At 37.3% G+C, this 27,168-nt stretch overlaps 1 protein-coding gene across 1 annotated transcript in view; it reads left to right on the top strand.

The window, feature by feature from the left end:
• Positions 1-27,168, top strand: part of FREM2 (FRAS1 related extracellular matrix 2) — a 126,456-nt gene that overhangs the window by 49,002 nt on the left and 50,286 nt on the right. The window contains exons 3-6 of the mRNA XM_086881449.1: positions 17,841-17,987; positions 20,180-20,410; positions 23,095-23,220; positions 24,107-24,358. Coding sequence (XP_086737575.1) covers positions 17,841-17,987; positions 20,180-20,410; positions 23,095-23,220; positions 24,107-24,358 — 756 coding nt within the window. The remainder of the gene's footprint in view (positions 1-17,840; positions 17,988-20,179; positions 20,411-23,094; positions 23,221-24,106; positions 24,359-27,168) is intronic.

The raw sequence follows: 27,168 nt of genomic DNA, 5'->3' as shown, positions 1-27,168 counted from the left end.
TAGAATCACAGAATTTTAGAATGTTTTGGGTTAGAAGGGACCCTAAAGGTCGCCCAGTTCCAATCTCCCTGCCATGGGCTGGGACACCTTCCACTAGATCAGGCTGCTCAGAGCTCCATCCAACCTGGCCTTGAACAGCTCCAGGGATGGGGCATCTGCAGCTGCTCTGGGCAACCTGGGCCAGTCCCACCACCCTCACAGTAATGAATTGTTTCCTGATGTTAAATCTAATCCCAGATGCTTTTACAGTTTAAAGCCATTCCCCCTTGTCTATCACTACATGACCTTGTAAAAACTCCCTCTCCAGTTTTCATGTATATATAATTTGTATAGAAGGGGCACTGGACTGAAGCATCACTGGAAGAGGAAATAATACACAGATCTTGATTTTCAGATGAGACCTGTATTTCTCATCCTTTATTCTGTTGTGAGCTCAAGATGTTGAATGGTTTAGTAAATAGGATACAATTATGAATACATTCAGAAGTGACTCCCTTAACATATTTCTCAATATAATGAAGCCTGTGAAAACAAGTATATTTTTAATTTCCTAATACATACCTAGATTTTTATATTTAACATGTTAGTACAAGTCAAACAAACCAGGCTTCTCTCTATTCAGTTTCTTTTTTTAATTATACATTCACTTCAGAATTCATTCTGGTGAGTGCTTTATATGTTTGTGCGTTTTTAGTTAGGCATCTGTCAGTGTATATATAAAGCACAAGTTTAAGGGAATTATTTTTTGTAGAGGGTTACAATTTTTTATGTGTGTTTTTCCTGTTAGAACATCAAATCTTCATCTTGTGGAGTGACTTCTTGTTTTTAAAGGGCGTGGCTGGTGGGCAATTAGATGCAAGGTAGTGCCTCAAAAATGATCAAAAGGAGCAAGTTGTAATATTTCATAAGCTCTGTCCTTCAGTCACATTAATGTCTTGGCCTGTGGGTCTGGTGGAAGGCCTAACAGGAAGCCTGGTTATCTGTAGGAATAACCTTGGGAAGCATTGTAAGGCAGGAACCTTTATGGCCTCTTTAAATGGTTGCCACAACAACTTCTGCCTTCTATCAGGAATCATTTTCAAGTTGTTCAAAGCAATGTGATTTGTGTCACAATCAAAGCATGTGTTGCCTGGTTTCACTCTCAGTTAGGAATCAGACATAGGGATAAAGTTGTTTCATAGTAGAAATGACACAGAAAACTGGCTTTTCAGGTTAAGGGTCAGATTTACATTCTAACACACTGATTTATACCAGCAAGGAATGCCAGCTTGAGGGCTTGCTTCCAGCATCAAGAGACAGAACTGCTGCCAAGCACAGCAGTCCCACTTTCTCTCCACCCTTGGTATTTATCACTGTGCTGCTGCCTCCCTTACACTGGCACAAGCAGTGTTACTGCTGTGCCATGAACTCTGGGTCAGGGAAAACACCCAGATTAAAATTAAACTGTTTCATTCCTCATTTAGTTTTACTAGAGATCATTTCCCTAGAGCGGCTCCTTAAATGGCCGTACAACCACCCAGGGAGGGGACAAAGCAGGAGCTGGGACTGAGAGCCTGTGGGGGAACAGGGAATCCTTGATTTCTTAGGCAGTGCTTAGTCTGCATTTGCTGGATGCATCCAGGATGTGGCTCAGGGATGCATTTTTAATCAGTTTAATTTAATCTGAGACCAACCCTTACATGGATACTGCATCCCCTAGAACTTGTTCTGCTCTGAGACATGTTCCTGTCCCACCCTGTTTGCCTGTTGTTTCAGGCTGCCTGTTTGATGCAGGAAAACATCTACACATTCATCTCAAAAGATATGGTGCCAAGAGGTAAGGCTTGCAAATTTCCCTGTTAGTAGTAGAATCAGATGCCATGTAACATGTTTGTTTTTCTATCTGCATATCCCCTCTCTGAGGAAAGTTTTACAGTAGTTTGTGCTAGATTGAAGACAGATGAAGTTAGATGATTAAATGCACGTTTCTGAACGTGTCTAGTTGTCAAAGGTCCCATTGTGGTCCATGAAAAACTAAACAGTTTGGAAATGTTCAACCAATGCAAGTGTCTTCTTTATGATGAGCTGAATAGCTCTCCAGACACTGTTGGGCATGTTTCAATTCCCTCAGCATAGGACCTGTGAGGGCTCCAGCCAACCTGCCTGACCTCTGTCCAACCCTGCCGAAGGGCATGGGCTTCCTGTTAATCACGTGTTACATTTGCCAGCTGTCTGCAGATGTCTCAGATACCTTAAAGGGTCTCAAATGACCCTGAATACCTATCTTTAAACAGTAGGCTACAAATTCACTGACTAGTCTTCCTTGGATATAATAGATGCTTAGAATAGCTATCTTAGGATGCAGACATCTACCTCATCCAAGGTTAGGTGAAATAAATGCTTTTCAAAAAAACCTGTCTAACATAGCATGAGTGTAATTCAATGCAGTAATGTCTCTCCCTACAGAGAGTGTTCTGGAGAGAAAGTGGACAAAGGCTTCCAGCTGCTGCTGAGGTTACTAGAAGCAGCAGGCCTACAGCCTGGATCATTCCTAAAAGGGCAAGGATTTGGGTTGTGATTATAGCTATGAGCTACATATAGCTCTCAGTTGTAATCATACTTAGTGAGGTCTAGGGGTTGATATTCCAGTAAAGGGTAGCATGAATATAGAAGTTCAGTGGAGAGAGTAGATAAAAGAATTCCACAGACATCAAAAAAAGTTTTTTGCTCAGGATAACCATCACTTTTTTTTGTCATTTTGTTTTTTGGTTTTTCTCCCAGAACATTGCTCTTTACAGTGTCTTTACTTACTGGGGTATTTTTAGTGATTCAGGCTGTGTGGAACCAGCAGTGTCCACAGCCAATGTAGTGTCCAGGCCAAAGGCTTGATGGACTGCAGGTCAAAGTCTGACTAATGGGAGAAGAAAGGTCAGTGAGTTATACCAGCTTAAACAGGAGTATTGAAGGTATAATGTCAGAGAATGCCTGACATTACTGTGTTGCTTTCACAGAATGAATTTTTCAGAAAAGGCTGCTTAGTCTTGGTTTACTGACAGAGCATGAGGTTTTAGTTATGTGTCTTGGGAAAATGTATGAACTGATTACTCTTGTGTATGGTGTGGGAGTCTGCTGCAGTTCTGGACAAGGTTCATGAAGAAATGCTCTTGGAATTTCTTTTTACAGGGATTGGAGTGTAAGTCAGGTAGAATGGAACCATTAATACATAAAAAAATTACTCTGGAGATCTGCAGGATATTTTACTTTGCTTCATCCAGCAAAATAAGATTACTATCCATAACTGTAATATTATTATCCGTGTTACTGATTTATTTTAAACTGCCAAAGAGAATTAATCCTCAGCCCGTTGTGTAGGTTCTTCCAGCCCTGAATGAAGATTTGAATTCTCTGTAAGATGAAAAATAAATCCCAATGCATAAATTCAACGTTAAAAAAATAGTAAACTTGTGTGGATATGGTGCTGGGAGCACATTTATTTCCATTTATGTTGGTGATATAAAGTGAGTATCACTGGTAAGCAGCTACTACAGATTCTGTGATGGCAGAGAAACACAAAAACTGTGGGCCAGGTCTTTATCTTAATGAGTAGTTGTTGCTTTGTTTGCTTCAACTGAGCTGATTTTGAATACAGTGCAGCCACTGTACTCAATGAAGTTTAACTGAGTTCATTCTTGCATAAGTCTGTGTGTATGTATCTATAGGAACTTATGTATGGATATATAATTATTTTGATTAAGATATATACAGAGAGAAAGAGACTTGCAGTGTAGGAATATATTAAAGAGCATTCCAGGAAAGTAGTGCATCTCAATTTTCTTTATTAATCTAACTGTGTACAAAGAAAACTGGCTTAAGTTCACCAGTTGAAATGCACATGGTTTCTTAAAATATAGGATACGTAGCTACTGGGAAGAAATTCAGATTCTTCCCAAAGTCTATATGAAAAATGTAAATCTCCATGGTTGAAAAATGTGGTGTCAATCATTTGGGCATATCAGGTGTAAAACTCTTTAGCATTCATTATATTCTCTATATTCCACACTACCATTGGTGTTAACTTATACTGTTAACTTATAAATTAACATTCATACGGTGTTATCTGATGGTGATTGCACTTCACACTGGCTATTGGGCAGATTCAAAATCTAGAAATGAATGCTGGCCTTGAGTTCACTGCTGGTGTTTACAGTATAGTGCTGAAATGCTAGGAATGGAGGGAATTGTAAAGATAATAATCTCTAAAACATGAAAGTTTATAATTTTTCTTTTCCTGTATTAATAATAATATTCAGGCATAGATTAGAACATATAAATATTATACTTACTACAGGCAAGAGATTTATACCTTGTTTAGTATGTCTCTTAGAGAACTCTAAGTAATCTAAGCTATTTTCTTGACACACTATTTCATTTTCATAGGAAAGTAATGAAAGTTTTCACTGTTCTATTATTGACCCAAATAATGCTGATTTCTTAACTACTAAGTGTCAGAACATTCTATGTATTGACTCAAATATAGAACTGTAAAATCACAGAATCATTAGGTTTGGAAAAGACCTCGAAGATTATAGAATCTAATTTTTAATTGAACATCCTCAGTGTCCTTCTTGCAGTGAGGCACCCAGAACTAAACACAGGATTTGAGGTGTGGCCTCCCCAGTGCTGAGTACAGGAGGGCAATCCCTGCCCTGCTCCTGCTGGCCACACTAGTGCTGACACAGACCAGGATGCCATTGGCTTTTTTGGCCACCTGGGCACAGCTGGCTCACGTTCAGCTGCTGTTGTCCAGCACCCCCAGATGCTTTTCTGATGAGCCACTTTCAAGCTACTCTGCCCTCAGCCTGTAGCGCTACATGGGGCTGTTGTGACCCAAGTGCAAGACCTGGAACTTGACCTTGTTGAATCTCACACAGTTGGCCTCAGTGCATTAATTCAGCCTGGCTAAATCCCTCTGCAGAGCCTTCCTGCCCCAAGCAAATCTACAGCAATCTGCTGCATCATACCTGACTTCGTTGTTTTTCCGTCATGATACATTATGATTCTTTGAAACATTTTACAAAATTCCACAGAATACTTGGGTACTGCTGATTTTATATATGTTTATAGGAGTTCACTTGTGTGTCAACGGTAGACAAAAAAATTATATGAAATGTTAAATAGTAGATTCCAGAGAGCATTCAGGAATTCATAGGAATAATTCACAGTAGGTTTTGCACTATTTGTATTAATAGGGATTTGTGGGGGTTTTAATTTTTTTTTTTTTTAATTTATTTTTTATTTTATTTTACAACCAGTGGGTGTGCAGGAACATTAAGTGACAGGGCATATTTTATCATCAAATTTGATTTGGTATAAGCAGAAATTTAGATACTATAAAGCCAGCTTCACTCAGAACTGCATGATATAAGAAGAGAATGCATGTTTACTTTAAAGTTGAAATAGAGTATAGCCATTCGGGGATATGATCAAATTTCAACTGTTCATCTGTGGAATACTTTCACCATTATGGATATATGTGAGTAAGTATACTTACATGTAGTAAAAAACAATATATTTTTATTTTGAACTTCCATGCACTTCTGCATAACACTGCTTTTATTCAGATCTCGTTGCATACTTAGTAAGGTAGCAAAGAGTTTACCTAAAAGGTTATAGCTTTCCTGTAGAATGCACTGTCCAAATCTCATTCTCAAGATCTCTTAGGAAGGAAAAGTTTAACTATAGTCTGAATGAATGTCCAGGCCCACTTTCATGCTGTGAGTTTTGCCAGCCTTTTCTCTGGTAGGTTTGAACAACTGTTCTGCTTATCACAATGTGACTCGGAGAAAGCAGTGCCCTTTGAGGACACTAGTGTGAAAACTGGCTGTGAAATTTGTCTGACACATACGGCTGGCACAACTGTAGCTGTTGAATAATGTTAAAGGAAAGCATAAGAAAAAAGGTTGGAAGGCTTGACCTGTACTGTATGTCTACATAAGCAGCTACTGTATTTACCCCAAGAAGGGCTTGTGAGGGCAGACTGGGGAGAAAATGGTTTCTGCAACCACATTTGAGTACGAAAGAGAGACAAGTGTGTCCTACAACCTGTAGAGTGCACTGTCAAGAAACACTGAGAGAACCCAACATCAAATCTACCCTCATTTATTTCCCTCTAGCCAAAACTAAACCTTTTCTGTCTATGGAGCAACACAGTTCCTTAGTGAGCTACTCAAGTCAGAGCCTAATGAACTATCTATGGAATCAGCAGGGTTGAGGAGGCTCAGCAGAGCATCCATCTGGTAAAGCTTTGCCTCTGCAGGGCTGGGTCATGTGGCACTATCCTTTGTGCCATGAAGAGGTACCTGCTCAACTGGAGCCAGTTTGTGTCGCTCTAACAGGATGCACATACTGTGTCTTGCCCCCATATTCATGTGCAAAAGCACGTTAAGGGATCTTGGTGACTGTAGATTGAAATACCTGTTCAATAAAAGAACTACAGCCAAGGGCTCTTAATGTAAGCACATACTAGAGCAAATGTGTCTGCATTGAACAAGTAGTTTTTGAGACAATACACACACATTTCTTTTCACTTTTCCCTCCAATGTTCTTTAACATAAGGACCTTTATCAAACTTTTCCTGAAAGTTGCTCATTAACTAGAAAGTGAAAAGAAAGTGCTTTCCCATAGTTATGTTAGACTGTATTACCCTCATTATCCTCTCAAGAACTTACTCGTGGAGTATGTAAAGAGGTAAAGAACAGAGGTATTGCTTGTGTCTCAGCAGCTAAGAAATCTAAAATATATATTTTTTTTATTAACATGAGGTAAAAATCATGTCAAAAGGATTAAGAAATACATTTGGACAAAGATGTTTCAAGATCACAATATGTTCTCTTGAGATATTCGAGTTAAAGTGTGTAAAAAAATAACTTATTGTGAGATTATTGAACTACAGCACCCAGTTTTAGAATCATAGAATTATTTTGTGTTTGAAAGGATCTTAAAATTCATCTAGTTTCAGACATTTTGTTCCATTTAGTCAAAAATCATCTAGTTTCACCTGTTCAACAATTTTTGAAGTGTTACACAAGAGGAGCTGGAAACAAGAGCAAGAAGCCCCTTCTTTCGTAGGTGGAGGTTAGTGAGAATATCCCTTTGGTCAGTTTGGATTATTTGGATTATTTTGGACTATTTGTCCCCCCTGCCAAACTCTTGCCATCCCCAGCCTACTGAAGGGTGGTGGAAAGTTGGAGAGACAGTGCTGTGCCAGTGCTGCCCAGCAGGAGCCAAAAACACTGGTTATCAACACCAGTGCAAAGCACACCACTGTGAGGGCTGCTGTGGGGAAAATGAACTCCATCTCATCCACACCCAATGCAACCTTATAAATAATGTTAGTAGTATTTTCCCTCTTTGAAAAGAAAGGAGAAAGCAACCTAAGTAGACAAGTGATTCTTTTAAATAGCCAATATAGCAGGTACTTCTTTGGAAAGCTTAAGGCTAGAGCCCACCCTTCCAAGTGACAAGATAAGACTGACCAGTAGAGTTAAAGCAGAAAAATTTCTCTGGCATAAGGAAACCAGTCAAGGATCTGATTTAGCAAGGGTGTGGGCATGAGTAAAGTTACATGTGCAAATGTTAGAATGATTGCAACTTTATTATGCATCACACAACTTTTCAGATCTATCTCTAAATAAGGAGTCACTGCCATATTTTTCTTTAGAATGCGTGGCATACCATTTTTTTGCACAGGATGATTAGCAGTTTATTGCTTTCAAACTGACCAACTGGTTGCTAAGCTTTCATAGATGGGCTGAAATACACATCTTGCTGAGGTGTCAAACAAAGGACCAGCAAGCAGTGACATTTCATATATTGCACAGTTGTCTGTATGAAGATTAATACCTTTGCCATCTCATTTTCTGCTGTTAACTCAGTTCATATCCACACCTGTTTGATCCTATAGAACAGAGAAAAAAAACCTGTGAGTTTAAGTTATGCATAATCTCTTATGTACCTCTCATGTACCACTCATTAATCAATCCTGCTAATTAAGACGTCCATTTTCTTCTAGAATTAGGGTAGAAGAGAAAGAAGTAGTCTTAAAAGATATCCAGATGAGAGGCTTTCACAAGTAGCTCTATGGCAATCAGTGACTAGAAGGGTTTCTGAAACCAACAATACTTATGCAGCTGGGGGGCTGCCCAGGCTGATTCTGTCTGAGATATCCTGTTAATCTCACTATCAGTCTATTCCAATCACTAGCAATCAGTGAGCTCTGTCATCTTCTCATGTCTGCTCTGTTCTCCAGCCTCTGCTGCATCCTCTATTCTTCATGGCCCTATGGTCCATGAGGCTTCTGTGGCATTCCTGGAATGGGCTTCCATGGACCTCGGTCACTAGCATGCTGTTGCATCCTAAAAGAAGCAGAAATCCTAACAGGTCTCAGGGGCACTGTCACATTTACTGGGGAAAAGAAAATAAATATTTTGAACAGCCATGAAATCGGTTTAAAATAACAAGTTTAACACCCCCAGCCAAAAGGATGAAGTAGGTGATGACAGCTCAGCACTGTGTCATCAACTTTGTTCAGATTGCTGCAGGCAAGAGTTTTCCCAGCAAGTGCCCCCCATGGTGCTGCAGCCCAGGGAATTGCCCTGGTTTGTGTCTCAGCAATCTCAGCAGCTACAGCAGGTGACGTGGGAGGCTGAGGTCATGTCCCAACAGGTGAGCGCTATGCAGCTCTCTTTCAAAACAGGGTGGGAGACAGCTTTCTTTACAAGTGATAAACATTTGTGCTGGTGGGCAAGTTCAAACTTCTGTGATTGCGCCTCTACACATTTCTGAATGAATTCTAAGGCAAAAAAATTAAAGCTGAGACCAGAGATACCCAGGCCTTCACCTGTCTGTATGTGGTAGCCAGCAGATTTGGTGGGAGCCAGACTTGATTTAACTTCAGAAAAATATTGCCTCCCTGATGCTTGGCAAAAAGCTGAAGGATTTTTTATATCTCGATACATATGGGAGAGCAGTGGTGGAAATCTTCATTGAGAATTCTTCAGAAACTTGATGGATGCTAAATCAGCTTAAATAGCTAAAACAGTAATCTTTTTTCAAACCAAATAAATGTGAACCATTCATAAATAAGTTGTTAAAGTCTGTTGTATAATAAAAACAAATTTGATTGTAAAGGTGCAATTTTTCTACTGCCGATTTTAATTTAATTTCTACATATCTCGAAGTGTTACTGAAGATTTCATGCCAAATAGAGGGAGAAGAAATGATGCGTTGGAAGCAACGTGCTTTCAAGACTGAGTTGTCGTAATTTCACAGTCTCTTCGCTTCTCTCTTGGAAAGCTCAGAGTGCTCATATTATTCTGGACTCTCAATTCTATTTCTTCTGAAGTACTTTTGTGTGCTTTTTTTGTATATTATATACTTACATACCATATATTATATATATAATATACAGTATATTATATATTTTTTGCATATTTTTAATATTTAAACATATTTCTGACATCTTGGCTTGAATCTTTTAAGGCATCTTTGGCTCCTTACAGTTTTTTATTTTTTCTTCTTGCGATATACATTATGACTACAACATAGAAATTTCAGATAAAATGATACAGGAATATATTATAGTTACTGCCATAGGAATATGCTGCCCTTTAGGATATACTTCAAGTAACAGTAAAAAATTTGTCATGGTATAAAAAAACCCACATTACTGCAAAAATATTTTTCCTCAGCAGAACTAATATCTTCAGCTACTCTGCAAGGCTTGTCTCAAGTCAAAGTTAGTGACTTCAAAAAGAATCTTTTTCTGTTCTTGTTTATATCAATAATTTTATATGTTTTCTCTTTTTTAATCTACTTTTGCTGAGCAGGACTAAATCACCTGCAAAAGGTTATCAGTTTAACATAGCCTAAGAGGGATGAAAGGAACCACAAAGGAGTTTCTCTGGTCAAATAATATTGGAAGTCCAATACTGAAATTACCTGGTACAATTACCCTGAAATGAATTAAAAATAAATGTTAAATGAACCTGCCTGACATTTGTTCTCCTCCAGTCAGTCGTACATTTTATTTGTTGTATTGCCAGAACAGAAAAGGAACTAAAATTCAAGTCTCTGGAAGGAAATTCTTAATTAAAGAAACAGTTCAATCACTTTGACACGGAGTTAAAAGAATGTTCTTTGTGTCAGTGCTCAGTGAGTCCAGTTGATAAAATGGGAACACTATTCCAATTTGTTTAGAGTAGGTTTTGCAAATAATACTAACCTCTTTAATTCCTCTTGCATGCATTTGCCTCTTAAGTCTGTAAAATTTGAGCTTTATGAGTTTGGATTGTGGTCTGAAATGAAGAAGAATTTTCTTCAAAGACAGTGCTGAACAGCTAGAAAAAAAAAATTGAAAAGTTCAATTACTTCTTCAAAGGAAGTTTGACAATTTGACACAAAAAACCTATTTAAAATTCATAGTAAAATATTAGAGGTCTCAGTTTCAGATGATACCCCCTCATGCATCCTGGTTTTAAGCAATAGAATGATTTTGCAAGCATTGAAATATTAGGCGCATATGCAGGAGTTTGCAGTAGTGGATTCTAAATGAAAATGTAATCTAATGAAAGGGAAATTGGTCTATTCTTTTCGCAGAATAGAGGAATTTCTTAAAATAGTACAATATGTAGTGAGATCATATTTTTATTGTAATTATATTTCTCCTGAATCCTGTTCTATTGTGATGTCTTGCATTTGCGAGGTTGCAGTACACTTTCCTGTTACTACTCATAAATTGTCTGGGGCTTAGGATGTACCATGACCCTCAAATTTAACACTTTCTCTGAGTAGGCTTTAAATGAGAATAGCTTTCCTATGGGCTACTATATGTGTAGCTTAAAGGTATAAACCAGAAAAAAAAGTCCCCTATATGACAGTGACTAAGATGGTTGAGCTAAGCCCGTTATTCCGTGAGCTGAGGAAATGACCCTTGCTTCAATTCAGCTGGAGCCTCTTGGGAGAGTTGTCTGGCGCCACAAAACAAATTAGTAAGCAGAGACTGAAAACTATTAAGTTTATTTTAAGAATGTGTTGTCAGAGATCTAATAAATTTACTTGTTGCTGCAGGCCATGCATGTATGAAGCCTTAACTAATCCAGGTGGTGTTTTTTTCCTTCAGAGGGAGATGCAGGGTGTGGATCTTTAGGAAAAAGGTATTGTGCTTTAGGTAATGTAGGCATTGTTTAATGATAGACATGACAGTGGTATGTTTGGGTTTTCTCTGTTAATGCTCACAAGGCAATTTACATTAATTTTCCCACGCAAAGTTAGTTAGTGACTTCACAGAATGCTAATTAGTTTAATGACAGCATGGAAATAACTTTATAGTAACAGAACAGTTCTTCAAAAATAAAATAGATTCCTATTGTTGCCATGCTTAAATAGTCCACAGATTACTTTTAAAGTAATAAGTTTACCATATTACAGTTCAGGACCAGTTGTGTCTTTGGGTTTTCTCAGGACCCTCATTTGTCAAGAAGACAACTTAACTGGGTTTTAGTTAGCCCTATAGACCGGTGCAGTGAACACACTCCCATTACATTCAATGGGGTGGATCAAATCTTTCCAGAAGGTGATTCTGCTGTGCAGATGAGATGTGCCTGCAGTTCCTGAAGGTGTAGTTCTTTCAATTTCTTGTGCCTAGACAGCTAACTTTAGTTAAACATGCATCTTTTATAGGATAGCAATAGATGATATGAATCCTATGTCTATGAAATATCTCTTGTAAGAATCTATAAGGCAGGTCTCTGGTCTTCACCTTTTGTGGAACAGGAGCCAGTTGATTATGTTCCTGTGCTCTGAAACCTGAGCAAAAACATAATGTGTTTGCCCAGGAGTGTTTTTTCACTGGAGGTATTGAATTTATTTGCTCTGAGTTCTTTTCTGCTCAGAAACAGTGGTCGTCCTGCAGAGCTGGTCCCTTGCTTACAGCACAGAATCCAAAACCAGCAAGTGAATCTTTTGGATTCCCTGGAAATCAGTCACAAACTAAGTACTTAATGTGCATAAAGGCTTTCAAACACACACAGTTCTCCAGCATCTTTTTTTGATGATTCAAATTGGGTTGCTCTTTATCTATCTTGCTCTTTTCCTTTGGAAACTCTTAGTCTCTTGGTACAGCCAATAGAGTGACAGTGTCCTGGCACTCAGTGAACTAATTTCTACAGAGCTGATTTATACTGAAATTAATTTAAAGTTATGAAATTAATTGGCTGAAGAGCCAGTGCATATTTGTTTGCACAGTTTTTGTTAATTAAAATCAGGTTAATCTCTTAATCAGAACCCAGTTAATCTACAGAAGAACTGGATATAGACTTAAACTGTGAATTCCTTAAATTAACCCAGCATGAATCTCCAGACTGCACCTGGAGACATTCTTTGTGATGCTTAGTTGAATTTTACAAGGATCCAAATTTAATACACACTAGGTAACTTTGACATTCATGTCTTGTCTCTCACTTCCCCTTCCTTTATGTAAAAAAGCAGCTACATGGTATTCTTTAGATATTTTTTCTGCTGCATGACTTCAGGCATTTGCTTATTCTGAGCCCTGGCAAATATGGCCCTTCCAACTTGTTTCTTGGGGGTAGACATAAAACAGAAAAAGGAGTTACAGAAACTACTGAAAGACAGAAACTGTCTGCAGTTCATTGGATACCAGCAATTACACTCCAGGCAAGCTAAGTCCGTAATGCTGGGACGTGTGTGTTTTCTCATGAGAAGTTCAGAGAAAGCATTGTTTTAGTCCCTAATCACTAGGGGCTGGTTTAGGGGGTTCATTTTGGCTGTTCTGCAAAAATATTGAGTTACAGTGGCAGATAGACTGCAGGAGGGTGCAGAGTTCAGTAAGTTATTTTAATGATTGGGGTCTATTTCCGTATACTCGAAAGACGCTTATAAAGGTGGAGCATTTTAAAGCTTTTCTAATCTTAGGATATCTTATGCATTGTTAAAGTCAATTCAAGAGTTTCTAGAGCCATATGTTATGTGCTGGGTTTACTTAGGTAAATGGAAGTAAAGACATCACAATTCACTTCTGCAATTTCCATATGAAATTAAGTCAGTTTTAAAGGATATTCCCTTGCTGATGGTCATAGCGAGAAGGAATAGCATTTGATCATAGAATCAACATTTTAGATCATAGAAAGAACATTTTCAGGCCATCTAGTCCAATGATTGACTCAATGCTCTTAATGCATTGAGAGCAAAACATTTATTGTCTACTTTATTACTGGGGGCAGTGGGGGTGGGGGAGGGTTAATAGTTTGGCAGAAAAAAAATATTTACTTGAGACCTTTGCCTTTCTAACCTGAAGCTAAAATGTACTGGGACCATTACACAGTACAGTAAATCAGAGTTGTTGAAGCTGTGTGCCTTGAACTGGATATATAATGTCTATATATTTATTCTGAATCACCTTCTGTAGTCAGGTAAAAATAGGTTTATACTTTCCTTTAATGACTAGAAAAATAGTGTGCGGAAGTGGAAAGTGTTGAGGTTCACAGGAAGCTTCATGGCTAAATAGGGAATCATGATGCTGGGGACTAAAATTTCTGCACTTCACACCAGATTTTGCTTCTAATACACTTGCTGATGTAACTTCATCCTGGTGTATATTAACTGACTTGGCACAAAAGAGGCTAATCAAGGATTCAAATATGGAACAGATGTCTCAAAATAGACAATTCCCTGTTCTTCCCTCTCTCCGTATCTTTGAATTCAAGTTCAGATGTGGGTTCCTGTTTTCAGATGCTTCATGTCCCTACTGCAAAAAGAAGGGTAGGGTAGTGGCCGCTTAAATAACCCTGTCTGAATGAGGCATCAGATAGGGCCAAATATTCAGAACCAAGGAAGAAAGAGTGCAGCAGACATGCGGACATGCAAACAAGTCAGCAAGTATTGCATTGCTGTACAGTGATCCCTGAAATGCAGGCAGATTGTTAATACATCACACTTTCTTTGATTCTCCTTATTAATATCCTTTTGCAGGGTGTTTAGAAAACAAAATAAGAAGAGGAAGGAGAAAAGACCTTTAGTAAAAATTTTGAAGAAATGCTTTTTTCTTGGTGCTTTAGTTACCGGTTTTTTCCCACTCTGTCTTGTTTTTGAAGTATGTTCTTTGTCCTGAAGGAGTTTCTGGGCTGGTTTTTTTTCCCCCATTAAGCAACCTTAGCTAATGACTAAAGAGAGCAGATATATTGTACCTTGAAGCTCTCCAGGTCCCAGATAGCTGTGTTTGTACAGACATACCTTGTGCACACAGTGAGTCTGTGTGGCTGCAGTTATGCAGGGTAGGCACTCTTGTTGATTCATCTGATTTATGCCATGGATACTCAGCAGGGAAGTCAATATCTGCATCAAGATGCATCAGTTTCTGTTGTGTCAATAAGTGAATACTGAGGTGCAGTTATATGCTTTCATTTAGGAATTGGGGTCTGGGGTAGCTCCTAGGGACAGCAAAACTACAGTCAGACTTTCCTTACAGAATGGCCATTTTTTATGGCCCCTCAGGTCAACAGTGCTCAAGATACACAATTTAATGTTAGAATTATTTTTTAAACTGTCTTTATATAGCTCTGTGATCTATGTAGAAAACCAGAACCGATTCTCTCCTTCTCTGAGCTCTTTGCACCATGATAGAAAATTCTGGCAATCTAATCTGTATTTTTTCATGGAGGATTTATAACTTTGAGGTATCTGAGCAGCATGGCTGGAAAGATGAATGCTTGAATAGGAATATTAATTTAAATATTTTCCCTTCAAGCAGTCACCTGACCAAGTCCTCCTCCCCATCCTCTTTTATTCATGTTGTGGAATTGAAACTGTTTTTTCCAGATGACTTGATCTTTTTAGGAATTTTTTGTTTGATGACCTATGCAAAAATAATGCATCATTGTTTTCTGACAGGCAAGCAATTTGCTGACAGGATTTCTATAAAGACCTAGATATAAAGTTTATATCTATCTTTGCCTTGTCATATACAGGCAAACCTTCTCAGAGAGTTTTGTCTTCAAAAGCCTCAGTCATGAGGTTGCTTTTTGACTTTGATCCTTACCTTCAGTTTCTTAAAAAGTTTTTCTAATGTGTCTCACAACTCTTGCCACTTCATTTCTCATGAATCTCTCACTGCACCACCTCCTGTCTAGCTTCTGATTTAGCACCGCTGCAATCTGATCTCGGGCAAAATTTAGGAAACAAGTTTTCATGCCTCGCTTTGGCATCATCTTGCCAGCCACGTCTCATTGACTCACAGGTCCTTTGGATTTACCTTGTTCTGACACTGCCCTCCTTGCATTTGTGTAGTTTAAAAAGTAATGGCTTCCCTCTGGACTTCTGATGTATTTGTACTGCCAGCACTTGTCTGGGAGAGCAATAAAAGCAAAACTGTCACTGGGGTATAGCAGCTTAATGATTTGCCCAGCAGCTAAATGTCTGACTGTGCCCAAGGGCAGAGCTTGTAAGCAGTGCACAGTCCATCTGCTGATAGAAATATTATTGTAGGGCAGATGCTTACTTTAATAGTGAACCAAATTAAAGTGGCATGTGCTGTTTATTTCTGACTTTTTATAACTTCTAAAAGCTACACTCTTAATATTCTTCACAGGCGATGTGTTTGTGAGGTGCTTGGCTCTATGTTTTAGCAGTTTCATCCGGATTAGGCAGGGAGGAATTCATTTTACCAAGCATTAGATGTCTGTAATAAAAGTGTCTACAATGTAAAGGGTCACAACAAGAATTTTTAAAAGCTGCAGAGGAAAAATGTATGCATTTTTGCATATTTCAAGGCAAATCTAATCTCGTTCAAAAATGAATGCCTAAATCAAGTCATAGCCTTACAAAATGCCTCTTTCCTGGGTTTGGGTATTAAGACAGTTTAGGATTTCTATCTGAAATAAATTAAGGTCTATCATATGCTTCTTGCTTTTTGTTAGAGGTCTGTGTTTTGTTCTATGGGACTGTGAAATGGCTTGTAAAAATTAGAAAATGTCTTTTGAACATGAAGAAAAAGCACAAAGTAAAGGCACAAAGATTTAAAATACCTTTATTCTTTTCTTAAAATTTTAAAGCTGATGGGTTTAGTATTGCACATTCTAAATGGTGAACAGTATATATGTCAGTGACTGAAGTAGGTCTGTAAAGATGGAGGCTTGCTGTAACCCCCTTAAGAAATACACTTTTTTGTTTGGTTGTTGGGTTTTTTTTAATCCTACAAAAAAGAAATAGAAAGAAACAGCTGAAAGGAAGAAATAGATGTAATGAAGGCAATACTAAATCTTTTTTATTGCCTTTTTTGTGCTTTTTTTTCTTCCTAAATTTCAGTAGTAAGAGACCTGTATGTAAGATGTAGATTGTGTGTCCTTGTCCACAGCACATTTAACCTTGAGTTCTTTGGATATGAGAACAAATAATGCCGGATTATTTTTTGCTTTCTATCCTCTGGTTAGAATATCTTTTGTTTAAAAGGATGCACTCTGCTAGAAAATTTTCCTTTACCTGGGCAGTTTCAAAGATCAGACATTCTCATTTGAAGTAAGCTCATGCAGCATTATTTCTTCTCATTAATGGTACAAATAGGTTCTCTCTCCTTTAAAAGATTTTAAATTTCCATCCTTTTTATATGTCAGAAACTTTTATCCTTCTGTTAAATTGTTGTCAAATTGGGCAGTGCATTTAAGGGTGGCACACAAATGGCTTTTCTCACGGGATTAGAGAGTAAGGCATATTCTGTTACATTTGTCTCCAGAAATTAGTGGGAAGACAACACATACGGCAAACCTAATGCAGGTGCTGTTGTAGCTGCTGCTGTAACACTATGGCTGCTGGTTCCCTGTGGTGCTCTTTAGTTTTTGATATGTGTGTTTGCAGCCTTCCCCTTTGTCAGTAAAGACAGGGATCAAAAGAGCAGAAAGGAGCAGGGTGAGGAGTGCAGGGAGACACTCTAGTAACCATTTCCCTCCTTTCATTTACACAGTACCTTTGCCTCCCTGTGAGATTGCACAACTATAGTTCCTGGGTTTTTTCTAGTAGGCAGGTCAGCAAGAAACATAGAGGCTTATCTTTGAAGCAGAGTGAAAGTACTGCTTTCAGTGAGTGGCTGCCTCATTTTTCAAGAATGGAAGAAACTAGAAGGGGCACCTTCATTTGTCTCTTCCTCCAGTAATTAAGCCATGAATTAATTTAAAAGCTTAGATATGTCTCTCTTCTGTTCAGAGGAATTACTTCCTCCAATCACCAGCTTGGGTACAGAAGAGTTAATTTCTAAAGGAAATTTCATGCACATTTAAGACAGCTGTTACCTGAGCAAACCTTGTTCTGTAGCAGCACCTTGTGGGAGACAAATCAGACTACAGTCTCCCACACAGGCCAGCATTCCCAGAAGACAGTATCCAAGTGAGCATCCCCTATCAGTGAGCTGAGCAGCTAAAGAATTATTGGTTATTGCTGAAGAACTCACAGGATTCTAGAGTAATAGAAAGCACATCCATTAGGATGATATACAGAAGGCATCCCAAATACACTTTTATTTATTCTTGATCTTTTTCTCTTGAGATATAAGAAAATTAGTGCACTATGTTTGTATGCATCTAAGGAAAAAAAACAACTCCTATGTGTAGAAAATGTGATATGATTGAGTTCTTTACTTGTAATTTCTTGGTTTTAAATCTTTAAAACCTTTGGCTTGTGATGTCCAGATAGATACATACCTTACCCAGGATACAAGGTTGCATTAACTTCAAAAGACAAAGTAATTTAACAGAAATTAAAAGTTATGATTACATCTTTTTAATTTTGTTTTGCAGGAGGCAATAAGCTGAAGAATCAACATTTTCGCCTAAACTGGGCATGGATCTCTTTAGAAAAAGAGTATTACTTAGTAAATGAAGACTCCAAATATCTTGATGTTGTTCTTAAACGGAGAGGTTACCTGGGAGATACCTCTTTTATAAGTAAGTTCAATTCTAACCTTATCAGTTGCTTCTATAAATCATCTCCCAGCCAGCTGATATAATGTATCAATACAGCTGTCCTATAACTGCTGTTTCATGATAAGCAAACTATATTCAAAGGAATATGTTTATTTGTTAAAGAATGTGTCTTTTATATACTATGTATATGATTTCTTTAGTTCAATAATGAAATTTTGCCTTTAGTGTTTTGTTGGTTTTTTTTGTTGTCTTCTGCAATTAATTTTTGAGTAAACAACCCAAGACATGGTCCTTCTTTCTTTGATTTGATTGATACCACTGTTAATTTGTTTCAGAGAATACAGGTCTTCTCCAGATCTCCTTTTCCCTATAATGAAAAAATGCAGTTGTAGCAATGGAAGAGACAACAATAAACATATATCATTTTCCAGGCAGGCTGTTGTGAGCTGCTCTGACCAGCAGCGATGGGCATTAAGCTCGTTTTCTTCACTCAGTGTTGGCAGTCAACTGAGGCTGATACAGGAGGTGTTGAAAACTGTTTGCAGTGTCTGGGGAGGGAAAAGGTGAAAAAAGGGTTGTGTTATCACGTTCTGCAACCTCACACCTGTTTCTGTCTTCTGGATCTATTTCCTCCTCTGGTGCATTTCCATCAGGGAACATTATCCTTGTACCATTTCACATTGAAACCTGTGGTGAGCTTACACTGCTTAGAGAAAACTCAATTTAAAGCTGTTTCTGCAGAGATATGTAAGCATTTTCCTGGAAAGGTTCTGTTTAGGGCTTTTTCTGATTAAAAATCTGAGTTTCAGGTAGCGAGATGCAGTAGGGACACGTATTTTAGCATGAGATTTAGGAGATACAGACCTTAACCACCATGATCTTACTTAAAAGACAATGTTTTGAACAATGAACCAACTTTATTTCTTTTGATGAAAGAAAAAGAAGGGAAGAGATAAATACATAGTTAAGCATGTGTGGTTTAAATTGATTACTAGTACTGAATAACAGGTACTGATGTGATTTCTGATCCTTCAGATAGAGTCTTTACAACATTTTCTACCTATGGATTCAGGGTCAGTTTCAGTATTGAGCTGACTGAAAAAACTGCAAAACCAGCTTGAGTAACTTGCCTTTGACTACCTTAATCCTGCAGGTGGAATTACAGAATTGGAAAGAGCATAAAACATACTGGCCAAGATGCTTACTGGCCTTTCTGGTCTTTATGCAGTGCCAAAGGGGCTGAAGGTTTATAAGGTGTATAAAATTGGCTATGACTTAGGACAAGGCACAAGCCTGAAGAAAGCAAGCCAAGGTTTGTAGGGAAAGGTCATGTGTTTCAATACATCAAACAATGCAGCTGGAAGAAACAGAGAAGGGAGAAGTTTAAAGGTTGGGGGTTTTTTTTCCCTGAAAACCTGAGAAAATATTGAGATTTCAGTTGTACTGTGGGATTTAAACAAGGCCAAACACATTGGGAGTTAGAGATAGTTCTCAAATACTTCCTAATTTCTGTGAGGGTCTTTCAGAAAGCCTTAAACTGGGAGTAAAATGCCTGTGAAAACCTTTTTCAGAGCAGTCTGAATATAAGGCTGAAAGACCTGTGCCATCTCTCTGGATTGAGTTGTTTGAATTTTTTCCTATGGATTTGCAGCTTCAGCTTCATTTTAACCTAATGATTGTCATTATGCAGTCAATGAAATAAGAGGATAATAATTTTTAAAATTTCTTATTCCAATAGGAATAAGGGCAATGGTTCAGGTTTTGCATTTTCTTTCATTTTCATTCAGTATATTTTCCTTTGTGTCTTTGTGTTTTCCTTAGCTTTCCCTTTAAAGTCTGAAATTTCCAGGGGTGTTTTTATTTTTTGTAAGAGAAATAAAAATCTTCTAGGATTTCAGGCAGGATGCTATTTAAATGTTCTAGAAAAGAAGAGAGCCCAGAGGACTAAAAGGAGAGAGGAAAGTCTGTTGTCCTTTTTTGACATCCATAATCTAATTATGGGGAAATGGAAACTTGATGTAACTGCAGAGAATGTAGAGTTTTTCCACCTCTATGTGTGACACACAAAATAAAATTGATAAGAGTGATGGATTTAGTTTGAATGTTTTCAGTTTGTTAAAAATATGTTTTTTCTACACGTCTTTTAAAGATGACACAATGGGAGAAAAATTTCCAGTGATGTTTATAATGACCTGAATTTCTGATTTTAACAGGTATTAGCACCAGAGATGGTACTGCCAAGAAAGATAAAGACTTCAGAGGAAAAGCCCAGAAGCAAGTGCAGTTTAATCCTGGTCAAACCTCAGCTACGTGGCGAGTACGGATTTTGAGTGACGGTGAACATGAGCATTCTGAGTCCTTTCAAATTGTTCTTTCTGAGCCCGTCATGGCAATTCTGGAATTTCCTGCTGCATCCACAGTGGAAATTATTGACCCAGGAGATGGTGAGAACCTTTCCAGAACTGTACTGCCAGTATGTGCATATACCAAAAGATAAACTGGAGGGCAAATGCTGTGAGTAACAGTGGATACTAAAGGTTAACTGTCCTCAAAATATTTCTGAAAAGAGTCTTGGGCATCAGGTAGCCATTTGTCTTCTATCACTTTGTTTGGTGAAGGGCTTACTCAGGTAGCATGTTTTTATGAAATACATGCATTTTTTATGATGTTATTTCTAGGGGCTCTGTTTTTTTTCATTTTGGGTATAACAGGTTTTCCATTAAATGTGTTTGCAGACTGAATGTGTCTGAAGAGAAGGCTGGAGGATGATTTGATTTACTCTGCCACAGTAATTCATGTGGGAGAGGATGGTATAGGAAAGTCTAGCCTGGTTGATCACAACAGGTTTGGTCTTGGAGCAAACTATTTGCATCTCTTAAGGCCTTGATATCAACCTGAGAAGCACAGTAATTGTGAAGTTCATTAGACCAAGTGTTGCACACACTGTGTTAAGAACAAATAAAATTATGGTTAAATATAAATTAAGAAATAAGCTGATTTAAAAAAAACAATTAAAAATAAGTAGAGCATGCTCTGGTTGCTTTACATCTGTTCAGCTGCATCCAGATGCTTGAACCTGTGGGCTGTAGTCACACAGAACTGTCCTTAAGAAATCTTTTAAGTGCTGGATGATCATTACAAATTAAACTATATAGTCTTCCCTAATTAACTTTTTAAGAGTGTTGGGCATGGAAATTATGAGATGTGTCTTAGTTCCTGGTTACAAATGCAGGCTAAACTAGAGCTTATCTCACATCCATTTTTAATCACTGAGAAAAATAGTGCTTAACTTGAATAGCAGCATGTATGAGACACAGAAATTGCTTGAAAATGTGTTAAATCTCATCTTTTCTATGATCAGTAAGATAGCACAGTTAAAAGTAATTGGCTGAGTCTTCTTTATGCCAACAACAGTATTTTATATTTCTTACAGTAAGATAAAATTTTTGCAGTCCCAGAGAATTTGTATTAATCGTACATAAAGTGAAGTTGCAGAGGGCAAAATCAAATGTACAGCTGCAAATCAAAGAATACCTAGAAGAAAACTAGATGGAAAACTTTGAGGGGAAGGACTGTGTTTACTAGCAGTCTCTTGAAGCTCAGGGTTTACAAACATCATTGAATAGGGAACATCAAAAGTTTCATTCTGCTTCCAGTGAAAATATCATTGATTTGAATGGTGTAGCTTTAGGATCCAAACTGTGAGTTTATTCAGAAAGCTGTACCAGCCTCTCTGGGACATTAGTTAATGTTTTATCCCAAATATTAATTGCATAGGGATGTAGTTTTTCATACTGGCTGTGATGGTGTAGCTCATTCTCCTCCAAGCTTTTATGCTGTTCATAAGGTCTGTTAAACTTTTGTAGTGCCATTTTACTCCTAGTTGAATAATTATGAGAGAGAGAGAGAGAGAGAGGAAACTGAATAAATCAGATTCCTGCATGTTTTAGAAGTAATGAGTTTATTTTGCCAACTAAATTCTAAAGGGAGAAATAGAAGTAATGACATGGGATTTTTTTTTAATACTTCCATTTGCTTTACTTTAAAACAAAAAAAAAAATAGGACTTTGATATTTTTCACATTGAATTTTTTGTCTTGCCAGAATAGTGAGTACCCTAGATGTTATCAAACCTGAATTACAGCATTTTTAAGGCAGGCTTTTGACCTTAAGTCATGCTAGTAATAGCTGAAGAAATAAAACCTGGAACATGTTTTCAATGAAGTCACTTTACAATTTTCAGAACACTGTTTACCAAAGTACTCTGAAATGATGAAAAATTTACTTTGTTCAGTCAGCTGATATCACTTAATTTTATATTATATGGAATTATATTCTGTTTGGGTTGCAGTGACTAATGCAACTGTAAAGGTGCTTGATAATTATGTGCATAGCAACCTTTTGTTCTTGAGTTTTTGAGAGAACAACGAAATTGATCCTGAATCCCAGTAAAAGCACAAAATCCCACAATCTGATTATATGAGCATAAAATAATGAAGGCGTTCAGAATGCATCCTAGTGGATTTTTTCCCTGAAAAATGATCTGATATCCTTTTGTATGATACATTTTAGGGTGAGATTGCTTCTCAGACTTCACTGGCTGTATGGACTGGGTCTCCTTTTAGTAAAAAAGGAGTGCAGACAAGTAACCAACTCAAATCAAATGTGCAAGTCAGAGTAAGATGCCAAGAGCTCAACCTTGCTCCTCAATGCCAAATGATTTTCCTGGTTATTTTATTTTTAAGTTAAAGAACGGCCCTGGTGAACCACAGCCTATGTGTGAGTTATGCTATTGATGCTTCTGTAGTTAACAGTTAATAATTAAATACCATGGAAATAATAAAAATATAGACTTTGTGGACAAATTCTCCGAACACTGGCTTGCACCATTAATCCTAGATAAACAAATCAGTCACGTTAGAGACCACTTAATAAGGACATGTGAATTCAGACCTAATGATGGGACTTTCTTTTCCATTTCTGAAACACTAAGAAAATCTACTTCTCTCACCCTCCAAGTTTTACTTATAATTTTGTAGCGTTGCCAGTAAATGCAGGCTATTTGTTGCACTATCAAAAATGCTCTTAGCTTATGTACAGGTGACTTTATGAGGTTCTTGTCTTTGCAGAATCAACAGTCTTTATTCCTCAGTCCACCTATACTATTGAAGAAGATGTTGGTGAGTTATTTATTCCAGTCAGAAGAAGTGGAGATGTGAGTCAGGAACTGATGGTCATCTGCTACACTCAACAAGGTAGTAGAATCTCCTATAGAATAACAAAAAAGGCAAAATTGGAAAAGAGACAGAAATTTAGAAAATATTTATTCTATCTATTTTATGATAAAATAGTTTATAACTCTGTTACTTTTTCATCTAAATATCTTCAGTCTCAACTGGATATATATTCATCTCTGCAATCTGTCAAAGAGTATTACTGAATGCAGTTTAAAAATCATCATGGAGAGGTGAAGAGGATCTGTGTTCTTCATATTTCTGCAAGATTTTTATATGCAGCCCCATATATCTGAAAATGATAGGAACTGAAAGCACTGCAGTGATTGCCCTGACTATCCTTCACTTGTTTGTATCTTGAAAAAAATTATACAAAATGATATTCCTTAACTGTCTAATTTGTCCTTCCTCTGACTTTCAGTCTCTTACTAATTATACATATGCAGGGCATGGGGTTTCTACACCTATAGTTTTATTACTATTTTTTATCTGGAAAGCTGAAGCAATATTTTGTGTAAAGTTATATAGAATCTAAATAATTTGTTTTCATGAAATTCTATCTGTTCTAGTTCACTGGTGCCTTCAATATGGGTAAAATGTGCTAAGGTAGTTAACTGGCAATCCTCACAGGGGCTATTTTGTCACTCTGTCTCTCTTATGATAGGCAAAATTCCTTCTCACTGAAAAGGTGCAAATGATTTAAAGAACCACACTTTTCCATTGTATCATATACAAAAGTAGTACAGACCTCAGAAGTGAGTCCGTGGACCTGGGCACTTGTCCACAGCCCATCTTATCACCAAAAATTAAACAGAAATTAAAAGATAATGAAAATAAAATATCACCTCTGTGAGGAGACTATCATAACCATGGCATGTATAGTGACTGTTTTCCTTTTATGCCACAGGAACAGCCTCTGGCACTGCCCCAACCTCTGTGCTTTCCTACTCTGACTACATATCCAGGCCAGAGGATCACATCAGCATTCTACGTTTTGACAAAGACGAACAAGAGAAAATGTGTCGGATCGTCATCATCGATGATTCCTTGTATGAAGAGGCTGAGACCTTTGATGTTTTGCTGAGCATGCCCATGGGTGGAAGAATTGGTGCAGAATTCCCAAGGACTCGCGTTACCATTGTACCTGACAGGGATGATGGTAAGACATCATACAACTGAAGTGATATTTCCAATGCAGGATAGAAACTACAAATAACATCACAATCAAATCAGCATGTAGAAAAAGGGTTTTGATTTTCTTCCTGCTGGTTAAAACACATGCTGCTTCCATCTTGAGATAAGAAAATACTATTGGAAACCTATGTGGGTTTTTGAAAGTATTTAGTATTGCTATTTCATTGTTTGAGAAAGTCACATGAGCAGTGATTCAGAGCAAGGAGCTGCACCTTTCTCTTCTGACACATTAACGGACCTAATCCAAGATGTTACCTTGCATGGGCAGCCTTGTTTCTGTGATTCTGTGTTCACAAAGCCTTTGTGCCCATTCGGTCATGCTGCAGAGGGCCCTATCGGTGGCCCTGAGGGGGCAGAAGCTGTCTGGCAGATCCCAAGAGGCATATTTCTTCTGATTTGATGCATTTGAATTTCTGTGTAGAAGTGTCCATTTGTACTCTCTTTGTCTTTTTAATAAAGCAAATATTAAAATAAGAGTAATGTTACTTTAGTAACACTAAAGTTTAGTGTTACTAAACTTTAGAAATTGCCTCAAATAGTAAGGAAATACTGACCGAATTATGTAATTTGTTCAACTGGTTAATAGCTTTAAGTTTTCAGCATTGCTTTGAAAGGGGCACTTCTGGTGGTGATTAGAAAAAGAGGTAGAGTAGAATCGGAATGCAGTATTGCCAACTGCTTTCAAAAATACATGTATTATTGCTGCCTCAAGCCTCTCCTTTAATGTCTCAGCATTGGTATGACAACTCTTTTTCAAGCAGAAGTAGCATGAAAGCTTCCTGGTACAATTTCCGTCATTTATGTGTGGAGTTCGGAGACTGACATCTCAAATGCAAATTCTGTGATAGGACTACTGATAAGCTGTTTAAGTCCTCTCTGTGAGGCCATGAACCATCTGTTGTGACACCATCATATTCCTTAAAGACTAAAGGGAGGAATTAGATAGTGCAGTACTCTTTGAAAGTCTGATGCCAAAACAGACCATTATTATCAGCACAGTGATTTCTCTCTAGGTAAGGATACAAAAGGCAGCTCTTAAAGGCAGGAAGTCCACACCCATCTAATTGCCTCATAAATACTCAGTCTGCCTGAAATTTCTCACCTGTAATCCTGTGACAGAAGTGACTTTGTTTTCTCTATGCAGCATTTGGGTAATCATATAGCATTAATGACTACAACAGGTTGAAAAAAGATGTCTTGTAAAGCAAGAGATCTGATACTGAATGCAAGCCAAAATAAATCTTTATCTGACTCTGCTATTATAGCAAACACAAATTTTCATTTAGGAGCTTCTACAACAGTTTGATTTGTATGAATAAATTTTATGAATTCATGAACTTTAAAGTTTGTGCATAGCAGAGTATAGAATATTTTGAGAGTAGCTATTAAAATTATGTATTCATGCTGAAGCTGATTCTTCAAAAATTGGAAGTGTTCTGACTGCTTAAAATATATGTGGAGAGTTTGGGATGGAGAGAATGATTATCCAAGATACTAGTTAACATCAGAAATGAGCTGAAATTAGACCATCTGACTCCAGTGGAAATCTCAGTTACTCCCAGTCACAAGAGAGTATAAAACTTATTATTTTATGAAACCCATACAAAATATTAGGGAAGCAAATGAGAAATCTCTTTTAACACTGCCATTAGAAAGCAGAAGTAATTTAGTTTGTGTACCACTGTTCAGTTTTAAGTTTCTGCATTTATGAGCACAAGTTGCCTCAGAGCTACAAACTTTTCTACACAAATTAATTTAACAAAGAATAATCTTATACTATTAATTAAAAAAGCAGGGGAAGTGTTTGGGCAATTAGAATAGAATGTTTTCATTATGTAGCAACTGACATATCTATGGTGGTAGGAGTAAAGAATATTTGGGATATTGAAAGATAAGGTGTCTTTGAAGGAAAGGTTTGGAAGTCTTTTTTGCAAACAATCACTTTTCTCTTTACACCCAGAATGTTGATATGTGGTATTTGGAATGATGTGACAGAACTCCTTTTTAGCTTTCTGTATCAGTGAAAGAACTCCCACAAAGAATTCCAGCACATGCAAAAACTTAACAACAATTCACTTACCAATAAAATTTCCTACCACATTCTTTTTAGTTTGCATAAAAATATAAAGAATGAAAAGTCTGTATTTTGTTTCATCTGACATCTGTTGCACTGCCTTTTCTATAAAAAACAAAGTACAGACTACAGAGTAGATAAATTATAGATTACACTTTGCATATTTATGTATTCACACACACTTAAAAATATATATACAAGCACATATTTATGTAAGATGTGAGCAATTTAGCACCCTGGCAGTCATGATTGAAATTCTGCATAAATAAGCAGAGGATTTTAAGCAGCATTGGTTATTAATTACTATTAGTAAATTCATTTTACTAAGTTAAACCAGTGTGATATGTGAAAAAAAAAAACCAAAAAGGAATTTTCTTTAGCTTTTAACAGTAAGATTTAATTCAGATGTCTAAGAGGTCAGTAGAAGATTTAGCACATATATAATAGCCTATCAGCTGTAGTAATGCTGTAATGCTAAATTTTGTGGTCCACTTTTGTCTCTAGTTCACATCTACTGATGTATATTTCTGTTTGTTTATGTTCATCTTCTACTTAACGGAGTTGCTTTGGACAAATGTGTCATTAAGTGATATCTCTGAGTAATGTGAGTGAATTAACATTATGCATTGACTTCTTCAGGCCAAACAATAGAAATAGCAAAGGTCAAAGTTTAATAATACTACATGAGATCTTTCCTATGA

The sequence above is a fragment of the Cyanistes caeruleus genome, chromosome 3, assembly GCF_971803275.1.
Source record: "Cyanistes caeruleus chromosome 3, bCyaCae1.hap1.1, whole genome shotgun sequence".
Classification (NCBI taxonomy): Eukaryota; Metazoa; Chordata; class Aves; order Passeriformes; family Paridae; genus Cyanistes; species Cyanistes caeruleus.
Note: the sequence above shows the minus strand (reverse complement) of the source record. Positions and strands in the feature narration are given on the sequence as shown.